This window comes from Malaya genurostris, chromosome 1, assembly GCF_030247185.1.
Source record: "Malaya genurostris strain Urasoe2022 chromosome 1, Malgen_1.1, whole genome shotgun sequence".
Taxonomy (NCBI): Eukaryota; Metazoa; Arthropoda; class Insecta; order Diptera; family Culicidae; genus Malaya; species Malaya genurostris.
Genome location: NC_080570.1, coordinates 106,304,085 through 106,315,713, shown reverse-complemented (window position 1 = coordinate 106,315,713; position 11,629 = coordinate 106,304,085). Strand labels below are relative to the sequence as shown.

Here is an 11,629-nt window from a genome sequence, read left to right as displayed (position 1 = left end):
CCATTAAGTGAAACATAGAAGGCGTGGAGCTGATTTGAGTCTTTCGTTTGGAAGCCAATACCAAAGACATTATACTAACATGATATCAAAGACATCGTATTAACAAGATATACAGCTCTCCCATACACTGAACAAATCATTGGCAACATCCTTTATTGAGAACATGGCGCCCTTAGGCGAGTCCGCATCGAATCTCGTACATAGAAATAGGGGAGAGAAATGTCAAATTCGTGCGCGTCAAAATTACGCATCCATACAATTGCCATGATATGTTGAATGTATTGCCGTGTGATGGCGTAGCTGAACTGAATGATGATTTCGCTCCAAGCTGATCGGGTCTGCTAATACACTTGATAACCCAGGACATGACATGCCATATTGATATCCGATACAATTTCATGACCATGCATATTTCATTTCTAGATGAGAAAAAGTACGGGTGTGTAATGTCAGAGACATAACTGGATGTCGTGAATACGAATATGACACGATTTATTTATGCTTCCGAATTCGAATTGGTAGTTCATCGATTGTTTGAATTGTGCAACTTTCCCCTCTTTCATTACTAGAAATTTAAACGATGCGCCTAGACTAAATTACAGATTAGTTACATTAAACATTCTGAAACGCACTTAAATACTATGAAATAAGCAGTATAGTTCTTTATAATAAAAAAAATGGTGACGATTTTAGTTAGTTCAGCACGCAGACTCTGAATTCTAAACCCATATTCCAGAACTAAGCTCTAAAACATGAAGACGATTTTTCGCCATGACTACCAGAATGGGTTTTATAGAGTACAGTAAAGTAAATTTCCGCATAATTCTTTAGGAGTATTATTATGGTTCTAAAAAGAACCGAATAGAAGAAGTCTGGAATAAAGAACTGGATCCTGAGTTCAAGAACTAAATTTAGAACCAATAACAGACTCAGAATCCAGTTTCAATTCTAGAATTGCAATTTCGAAACTCAAATTAGTTCCGGAATACAGTTCCAGAATCCAGTTTCAGCACGCAGGCTCTGAATTCTAAACCTATATTGCGGAACTAAAATCTGAAAATTGAACTTCTCGTTAGGACTACCGAAAACCAAATGATGGCAGGTGCTCTCTCCGTCGCTGCTGGTTTAACTCCCGCGATAGCAGTCTTCTCGCCTTGATGGCCAGCAAGCGAATGAAAGTTGCTACCTGAGCGTTTGAGGTTTTAAACACGCAGAAGGTGCACTCTCCGTCGCTGCTCGTTTAACTCCCGCGATGGCAGCCTGCTCGCCTTGAAGGCCAGCAAGCGAATGAGAGTTGCGACCTGAGCGTTTGAGGTTTTAACCACGCAGAAGGCGCTCTCTCCGTCGCTGCTGGTTGATGGTTTAACTCCCGCGATGGCAGTCTGCTCGCCTTGAAGGCCAACAAGCGAATGAAAGTTGCTACCTGAGCGTTTGAGGTTTTAACCACGCAGAAGGTGCTCTCTCCGTCGCTGCTGGTTGATGGTTTAACTCTCGCGATGGCAGTCTGCTCGCCTTGAAGGCCAGCAAGCGAATGAAAGTTGCTACCTGAGCGTTTGAGATTTTAACCACGCAGAAGGCGCTCTCTCCGTCGCTGCTGGTTGATGGTTTAACTCTCGCGATGGCAGTCTGCTCGCCTTGAAGGCCAGCAAGCGAATGAAAGTTGCTACCTGAGCGTTTGAGGTTTTAACCAAGCAGAAGGCGCTCTCTCCGTCGTTGCTGGTTGGTGGTTTAACCACAGACTAACAGACATGACAGTATGAGTAAATTCTTATAAAAAATAATTTTTCGTGATGCACTAGCTCCACCTATATTGTACTGCGCGAACTATTTACTATCTGTACACCCCTTGTGTTTTGATTTCATCAAAATATATGAAAATGAATCGTCACAATAAATTATTGGATTACGTTGATAATATATTTAACTTTTTCGCGATATTGGAAGGTAACCATTTATTTGACTCAACGTTGTTCATCTAGACTATTTTTTATTGTGTTGGTAGTTTTCACCCGAAATTAAGTGGCGGCAGACCAGAAGCAAGTAAATAATGTAACAAAACGGGTTCGATTTTGTCTTGCGTTGGAGGATGAGAAATAGGCACAATTATGTAAATAGTTTTGGCAATATGTATTAAATCTGTATCCTGCATGAAATTCGCATGGACGTATACAAATCAATACATTACAGGTAATTCTGTATGAATGGCCACTCTGTTGGTAAATGAAAAAAATAAACACAGTCTAGATGACAGACAGGATGTTTTTGATAGGATAGCGTGGCGCCATCATGACACATGTGAGTACTGTCCCAAATAAAGGAATATTCGAAATGACCGTTAAAATGATTGAAGAATCTAATTTGAGTGTCCTGTCTGTTAGTCTGTGGTTTAACTCCCACGATTGCAGTCTGCTCGCCTTGAAGGCCAGCAAGCGAATGAAAGTTGCTACCTGAGCGTTTGAGGTTTTAACCACGCAGAAGGTGCACTCTCCGTCGCTGCTGGTTTAACTCCCGCGATGGCAGCCTGCTCGCCTTGAAGGCCAGCAAGCGAATGAAAGTTGCTACCTGAGCGTTTGAGGTTTTAACCACGCAGAAGGCGCTCTCTCCGTCGCTGCTGGTTGATGGTTTAACTCCCGCGATGGCAGTCTGCTCGCCTTGATGGCTAGCAAGCGAATGAGAGTTGCGACCTGAGAGTTTGAGGTTTTAACCACGCAGAAGGTGCTCTCTCCGTCGCTGCTGGTTTAACTCCCGCGATGGCAGCCTGCTCGCCTTGAAGGCCAGCAAGCGAATGAAAGTTGCTACCTGAGCGTTTGAATTTTTAACCACGCAGAAGGCGCTCTCTCCGTCGCTGCTGGTTGATGGTTTAACTCTCGCGATGGCAGTCTGCTCGCCTTGAAGGCCAGCAAGCGAGGTAGCAACTTGCTACCTGAGCGTTTAAGGTTTTAACCACGCAGAAGGCGCTCTCTCCGTCGCTGCTGGTTGAAGGTTTAACTCCCACGACGTCTGCTTCCATCGAACGCACGAAAAGAAATTATCGATTTTCACCACGGTTCCCCTTTTATATGCATTCAGTTGAAGATATGTGCCTGACTACCTCAAAATCGTCGTCCTTGCGCGAAAAACCCAAGCGAAAGTAAAGAGTTTTCCGCATTATTTTGAAATTTTGAGAAAACTTAATTTTTGAGTAATTTGTGGTTATCTCACACTGTTCAAAATATTATCCTAAATTCCTGATCATATTTTTGATGAAATGGTGAAAGAATTATGTTGCTACCATTAATACAAGTCGAGATATTCACGATTAAGTTCTGCCCATTCTTCCATATGGCTAATTTTGAAAAGGCACCCCATAGTAAAGTAAGTCGTATTCACGACAAAAAACCCTCTATAATCAAAACAAAACAAAAATATAAATCAGAATCAAGAAGCAAGGAGGGTGAGAATAATGTTTTGGAAGTTATTAGTACTACTTTTTATTGTGTAAATTATGATTAAACATGGAATTGTATAAAATTGGGTTAGGGAAAACTTTTTCTACTAGCAATCATGAAAATAAATGTTTCAAGCGTTAAAAACCTTTATTTAGAATATAACGTTAATTACTTTTCGTCTTTGACTTATTGAAAAAAATACTAATCGAATCTTAATTTAAAGAAAATCGATTTCAAAAATTCAAAGTCGATTTACAGAAGGCAACATTTTCGATTGTGATGAAACAATAAGGTATGATTGGTAATTTGTCACTTCAGCATTGTGTAGAATAAAATCACGAAAATAGCACTCTATCACAAGGGGATATTCGCTTAACACACACTGTATTCCCAAGTAGCAATCCGTAACTAGTTCTGATGCGACTAAGTCCAAACTATGTTGCAACAAGAGCACGAATATGTTTTTTATGTTATACTGGTTAAAACAAGGTGACAGCAATGTTTCTTCATAACATAACTAGTTACGAGATAGTTATTTAGGTATAAAATAATCACATCTTTTTGCCATTTTGAATTAATTATAAAATACAAGCCTTAGTTACTTAATCCAATCATATCTTTGATAACACCTACGCTTCTAGCTACTAATTAAAAATAAGTTTATTTGACTTCAATATTAGCAACCCGTAACTAGTTCTGATACCATCATAAGAGAAGAAAACAATATAGGGATTCAACACCGATTGTGATATTACAATTATCATGATATATGAATTTAAATTAATGAAGAAATCACTCTACTTGGATTATTTTGAGCATTCTGAACATAAAATTTTTTCGTTGTTTAATTTTCATATCTTTATTAACAGATTTTGATTGAAGGCGCATAAAAAACAGTTAATTAAAATTTAATTCCCTTCGATAGTTTTAAAATCGTAGTGAAATTTGTACCTTGCATCAAGTTTATAATTTCAAGTACTATACAGTCTTTTTATTGTTGATAGAAAAACATAATGGATTCATTCAATGTTTATAATGTCGATGGCAACAAAGATTCAACTAGTTTACTTGAAAATAAGTTATTTTCATGTTATGGAAAATAAGTTATTTTAGTATGCCATTACAACGTAACAACAACTTATTTTTAACCGACATAGAAACTAGTAGAAACTGCGCTTTTTAAGTCACGCAAGTGGTTAGATGTTAGTAACAATAACTCAAATTTCTGGTTGCAAACTAGTCGCAAATAAGCTAGCATAACAAAAATTGTTACTTGGATTGTGCCTCTAAAAACACTGTAATATACTGTGAGCCTAAGTGTGTCACTCTGTGCCTCAGAAAAAAATTCGAAATACTGTTTTGACACAGCTAGTTTATGTCAATATATTGATTACAATATTTTTGTGTAGAATTTCATATGAATTTAAGCTTGGCAAAGATTGACTGATGCAGCCTCTCGTTCTTGGCTCAAACTATGAATAAGTTCTTGAGTGGTTTGATGTGATTCTTATCACCTCCGGACCGTCGAGATGTGTTGAAGTCCGTCGGTTTCATATCGATGCTGAGTTGGCTGGATTTGTCCTTCTTACTACTTTCTTGTGGAATCGCTACACTCATTTGTTGCTGATTATGTTACTGTCGTAACAAGTGACGGTTCTATTATGGCACAATGTTGAAGGACGCCGATAGTCGAGGTGGATTAACCAAAGAATCGTAATCGTTCCGTTGGCATAACAATAATTAGCAGTGCAGGTAATACGATGGAAACAAGTACTTGTCAAAAGCGAGCCCTTTGTGTGCCGCAATCTGTGCAGCTGAATGAAAACACAAAAGTGCCAATATTAAGAAAGATACCAATGTTTTGTGTTAATGTGTGATTGGCACACTGTGCTAAGCGACTCGCCCCATATTCTATCACCATAAGTTTACTTATAAAACTGATGCCTTAGTGAAGGATATAAATATTACATATCTGTATTGTAACATTTTAATATGAATATGCATTTGAATCGGGCGACTAGTGATAGAGTTATCAGTTAAATGGTCGCGTCACGGTACATAATATTGAGTGATCGCAACTCAAATCATGAGTTATGTTCGATAAGCGTGTAGATGCAAGCTGTCAATTAACGGTAATCAAATCCACATGTTCGATGTCGTTGCCGTTGAAGCCATGCGTATTTTGTTTATTTAATTTCATAGCAAACATTTATTAGTAACTTTAGTTGCATACAGTTTGGTGCTTTGATCGCAACCGCAGTATTTCGTAAAATGTCTTCGTTTTTCCTCAAGGGTAAATCTCGAACAGTTGGAACAAAACGGAAGGTATTGAACAGTTGCATTAGAACATTTCTCTTGATGATAATTTTAACCGCAGTTTGAAAAGGCGAGGCCAACCAAGAAGGAATCCAAAATTCCCAAAAGGAAAGAAAAACCATTGGCGGAATCCGAAGAAGAAATCGATAGTGATCAGGAGGAAGAACGGACTGCTGCTAGTTTATCGAAAAATTTTAACTTTGATGATGAAGACGAAGGCATTGTCGAGACTCCTCAGGACAAACGTCTCAGGTTGGCTAAAAAGTACCTAAAAGAAGTAGAGGAGACGGAGCGAGGAAAACAAGAGGACGATGACTTGCATGAGAGTATTTCATTGGCTTTAAGAGAGGATTATTTGGATAGCGTTGGTAAACTGTATCGAGAGGTAGCAGATCTTTATCTAGGCTTTGATTTGGACAATTCAATTACATTGAAGTTTAAGCAGCAACATCTGGCACCAACTTGTGTCTTTTTGACAGAAGACGACAAATACCTGTATGTGGGAAACAAGAATGGAATAATTGTCCGATGGGATTTGAATAAAAAGGAGAGACTAGCTTTTACGAAAGCTCAACGAACAGCTATTCTTTCGATCGCTGTTTCCTACGACTTGAAATTCCTAGTCGTCGCTGATGGAACCAACGAGATAAAAGTATTAGATGGCAGTACTTTGGCTACCGTTGATACCTTAAGTGGACATTCAAATGTAGTTACCGGCGTTGTGTTCCGGAAGAATACTCATCAGTTGTATTCCTGCAGTATGGACCGAACGGTTAAAATTTGGTCCTTGGATGAAATGCTCTACGTAGAAACTCTGTGAGTTGTTGAATATTCACTTTTATTTCTGAGTTTTAATGATTAGTTGAACTTTGTATGTTACTAGCTATGGTCATCAGACTCCTGTTACCAGCATTGACGCATTGGCACGGGAGCGTGCGATCACTTCTGGAGGAAACGATCATTCGATTCGCATATGGAAAATTGTGGAAGAGTCTCAATTGGTATACAGCTGTCCACCAATTGTGAATAGTATCGAATGTGTGCGGTTAATCGGTGATGAACATTTCATAACATGCGGAACGGATGGATCTATATCCGTTTGGAGTTCTGGCAAAAAGAAACCGCTTAACACAGTCAGATTCGCGCACGGTAAAACAACGAACGGTGAAGCAAACTGGATTAGTTCAATTGCAACACTGTTGAACACCGATGTGATAGCGTCCGGTTCCTGTGATGGATTTGTGCGACTCTGGAAACTTGTTGGGAGTAGCAAAAACATTGAAAAACTGATGGAAATCCCTGTTGAAGGTTTTGTTAACGCGTTGAAGTTTACTAGCGATGGCAAGCGATTGATTGTGTGTGTGGGACAGGAGCATCGATTGGGACGTTGGTGGACATTAAAACAAGCTAAAAATCGAACCTTGGTTGTTCCGTTGATTTTGTCAGAAAATGAGAGTAGTCGTAAGAAAAGCTAGGTTCAATAGTTCGGTTTGAAAATATATCGCGCTTTCAAGACAGTCAAGGATTTAGTTTTTATCTCTTGGTTACCATTCCAAAGCAAGACCGAATAGTTTGCATAGTCTGTTTCGAGTTCGACACCATATTCTGCGAATCATGATTTTTGTTAGTATCTAATATTTCGTATTTCTTATCTCGAAGACAATTACTTCCACTCAGTATTTCGTTAGAATCGGATTATTTTGATCGAATACGAAATTTTGCATTCTGCATCTCGATCAAGTTGAAATTTTCCATACGAAAGCATCACTCATATAGCATCACGAATCGAAATATTGATATATTTTTCCAAAGATACTACTGACCTGAACTTTTTGGATAAACTACTCGATCACTCACGGAAGTAGTTCTTCAATATCAACTCCTGCCTTCGAGCAGCTTGACCAACCGTTTAGTATTGGTAATAGTTTCCAACACGTTAACTGCAGTTTGGGCCGCAACGATCCAGCTTTTGTCTGTTGTTATCCAACATCCAAATCATGATATATTCATTGGATTTACACCACTATTGTTAAACCAATTTTTGCATATAACAGGTATACCGGTATGAAGTGAGCGTTTCTGGCATGAAAATGCCTTAATCTTCACTATACGCGGCCGGGTGTCAATTAAAAATTCGAAACTAGCCTTGTTAGATTTTTGTCATAATTTTGAAAGCTTATAGCTTGATGATTTGTGGATTGATTTATCTTACCTAACCATTATACGATTCGTATACATTTAGCTTAAACATGTATTGCAACGTCGTTTTGATATTTTAATAGCACACTTGAAAAATCGGGTTCAATTGATCTATGTTTTCACGAACCAATCACAGCATGCCATGATGATGTCATCATCTTGGCTTCGCGTCATACATGAAAAAATACTTCATCGTTCTGTATAGTATGGACTTTTGCATAAAACAGAGTCTATAAATATAGACTCTGTCACATTTTTTGACTCAGTCAACGCCTACCTTTATGAAGAGCCGATGGGTGAAATATTCGCTTTGTCATCCACTCATGCACTCGGTGCAATCAGAAAATGCCTAGGAGAAGGTTGGTTGTTCATATCAGCAAGTAGACATTCTATGGATTTATTTTATGTGCCGTTCTCCTCGCATAAGCGGGATTGATTTTCAATGTGTGTGTTCGCGTATAGGAAAACCACTCACAAGTTTTTCTGTCAAAATACAAGGGAAAGTATAATTCCACTTGTAAAATCATTTACAAATTATTTACAACATCATTTGCTTAGTTTGATAATCCTAACTGAAGTGTAAAGTTTTTTCTCTGAGGTGGTAATGTCGATCTTAATTCATTGTGCGAAAACTAAAGTTAATTTAGAATCAAGCAATACACGTTCTATTACATTTTTAAAATGCACGGGAATAATATGTAAAATATCCAAAATAAATGCAAAAACAAAAGTTTAAAAAGATTTCGTCCGTGAAAAATATTTAATCGAAGTTCACATTAGAAAAAAATAGTAGTATTCACTTTCAAATCAATTTTCCTCCCCTCCAAGTTTACTTTTATTGTTTATATCTATTTGTATTTTTAAATAAACGAAAAAAACCGTTGCAATTCGCAACTGTTGACATGAAAATTTTCGGAATAAATCTAAGTTTTATGCTTTCAGAATGACCTACAGATTATTAATATTGACTTTACTTGTTGACACCGCTCTGAAATAATTGGTCTGGCCGTTTATTTTTAATTTCGATATCGAAAATTGATCACATAACCTAACTTAGCATCAATATCTAAATATAGTTTAGTATTGAAGAAATTAAAAGTTTACTTTCTATGAAAACATTTAATGAATGCAAAAGTTCTACCCATTCCGTAGGTTTGTTAAAGAAAAATTACTATGCTAATAACTATTTCCGCATTTAATACTCAAATCCTATATTACTCTATGTGATAATTTGTTAACATCATCGTTTCCCGGGTTGACGGTTCATTGCATAGGGCACTGGTCTTACAAACCAGTTGTCGTATGTTCGAGCCCAGACCTGGAAGGATTCGTAGTGTCAGTAGAATCGTACACTCTTACCAGCCGCTACCTAATTTTGGGTCAAAACATAACCAAAATCAACTAAAGTGCATCTCCCCAAGTTTGGGTAAGGAGTGACGACCTCAAAATTTTGGTAAATGTAAGTTTAGTACAAGTGTTATGCCCTAAGAAAGCACGCCATCCATTTTTACCGATCAACTTATAGTTAGAGATCGACCTAATTTTGGGTAACTTATAGAAGAGCTCGACAATGAGTCAGTTTTCCTCAAAAAATAGGTAGAAATGATTTTCAGTGTAGCACCAGTCATGCAATGGTTCTGTTTCCCATATGGAAATCATAAGTCGATCTTATGATCTTCAGAACAAAATTTTCATTGACCTACTTATGGATTCCATAAATCATACAATCATACTTATGAAGTTCGTTAGGTAGACTTATGATTAATGTAGAAATGTAGATATGAATGTAATAAGTTATTTACATATTGCATAACTCAACTTATGAAATTCATCGCTACTATCTTATGGTTTTCATGACGATTTGTACTGATTTCCAAGGTGAATATATATATATATATATATATATATATATATATATATATATATATATATATATATATATATATATATATATATATATATATATATATATATATATATATATATATATATATATATATATATATAACTAAAAATCACTTAAAATTTCATGACGCAGAATTTATTCTTTTCATTGTTTATTTGTTTACATTATTTATTAGTAAAAAGCACCTACCTAAAAAAATTCATTTCCAGTTCCAACGGATATATTTAAGTCATGTGAAAATGAGTCCGGATCAACAAAAGCTTCCGATTTCTGGATGTTATCTTCCTCCACAAACGCAATATTTTCACCTTCTTTATGCCTGCTGTGTCAGGCATAAACAAGGTGTTACTATCATGAAATAAAATAATGAATAGAGACTTACTTTTTTTCTTTCAATCCACAATCCAATTCCAAACAATTTCTGGAAGAACGGGATATTTCGAAGGTATTTATTTCTTCATCTCCACAGGCGATCAACTCTGTCAATTGTAATTATAAAAAAAATGTTTTGATCGCTTCAGATGGTGCGCTTTGCACAACGTTTTGAAGCAAAACAACGGTGTCTTCGTTTCCATTTTTATGCTTTGACTGTTTTTATAAGGAATGACATTTTCACAAGTCATAAATTGTGTTTTAAGGAATGCATATGTCATTGATATGAATTTCATACATCATGCTTATAAAGTTCATATGTGTGCTTACTGAATGCATAAGTCTAATGAAATCAATATTGTGCTGGTTCATAATTCACAACCTATGAAATTATCAAGTTTATTTTCTTCGGTGTAAAATTCAATCGTCATCCTAAGAAAGGTTCAAATAATGAAACCTAGATGGCGTGTTAGGTAAAATTAGCTCTGCGTTAGATTGCCAGTTAAAATCAGTATCGAACCGACTCGTATCGGTTATCTATTATCTTACCCTTGTGCACTATTAAGCACAAAACACGACCATGTTTTGGCTTTCATGTGATGTGATGTGAAGTGAAGCCACCATCAGTTCAAGGACTTGCCAGTGGATGCGGGTAGACTTACAGTAGCCCCGATATGACTCATCCATTCACCTTCTTACTATAGCTGTTACCGAAAAGCAAACAAAAAGGGTTGGGCGGATACGTAAGTAGAGTCACTTCCTCGTATTCCGCGGGAATAAAAGATGCTCTTCCAACCATAATATCCAGTGCATGGATGAAGCATATCGCTATACATGCTTGAACCCGCCTGATGGTTTGTTTGAGAAGGGCGCGTCAGACTCATGTCAAACCTTCAGAAGGAAACAAGTTTCCTTCAAGTGACTTGGGCTGGCTATTTACAATCCCTCGTCCAGTCATCAATTCGTCCGATGCCCTGATGCTCCCTCCTCTTTACGCCCCCGTGCAAAATGTTTTATATTGATAAATACAATGGGACATAGTGTAATGAAATTAATATAACATAAAATGATATAATAGATTACAAAATAATATAATATAACATAATATAATATAATATATTTTAATTTAATATAATATAATACAATGTCATACAATATATTATAATATATTACAAAACATGATATAAAATAACAGTTAATGTAGAGTGTCAGTTATGCCATTCTATCTTCGCAATACTGCAGGAAGTAGAATATTTCTCTTCTAATAACAATAATAATATCTACATCTATAAAAATAATATATATTATTATTATTGATGACGAATTAATAATAATAACAATAAATATAATTATGAAAATAACAATAAAAAACAATATAATATAGTACAATGAATTATATAATAAATAA

The 11,629-nt window shown here is 36.5% G+C and overlaps 1 protein-coding gene across 1 annotated transcript; it reads left to right on the top strand.

Annotated features, from left to right (window-relative positions):
- The first annotated feature begins 5,571 nt into the window (after window positions 1–5,571).
- On the top strand, window positions 5,572–7,281 carry LOC131425316 (U3 small nucleolar RNA-interacting protein 2). Its single transcript, XM_058587110.1, has 3 exons — window positions 5,572–5,753; window positions 5,806–6,560; window positions 6,628–7,281. The coding sequence occupies exons 1-3, from the start codon at window positions 5,700–5,702 to the stop codon at window positions 7,217–7,219; spliced, it is 1,401 nt and encodes a 466-aa protein (XP_058443093.1). The 5' UTR covers window positions 5,572–5,699; the 3' UTR covers window positions 7,220–7,281.
- Window positions 7,282–11,629: the final 4,348 nt, after the last annotated feature.

Excerpts from the sequence above, each read along its gene's own strand:
- LOC131425316 (XM_058587110.1), top strand. The coding sequence starts at position 5,700 with ATGTCTTCGTTTTTCCTCAAGGGTAAATCTCGAACAGTTGGAACAAAA. Across the intron at positions 5,754-5,805 it reads CAGTTGGAACAAAACGGAAG|TTTGAAAAGGCGAGGCCAAC; the intron begins GTATTGAACAGT and ends TTTTAACCGCAG. Across the intron at positions 6,561-6,627 it reads ATGCTCTACGTAGAAACTCT|CTATGGTCATCAGACTCCTG; the intron begins GTGAGTTGTTGA and ends GTATGTTACTAG.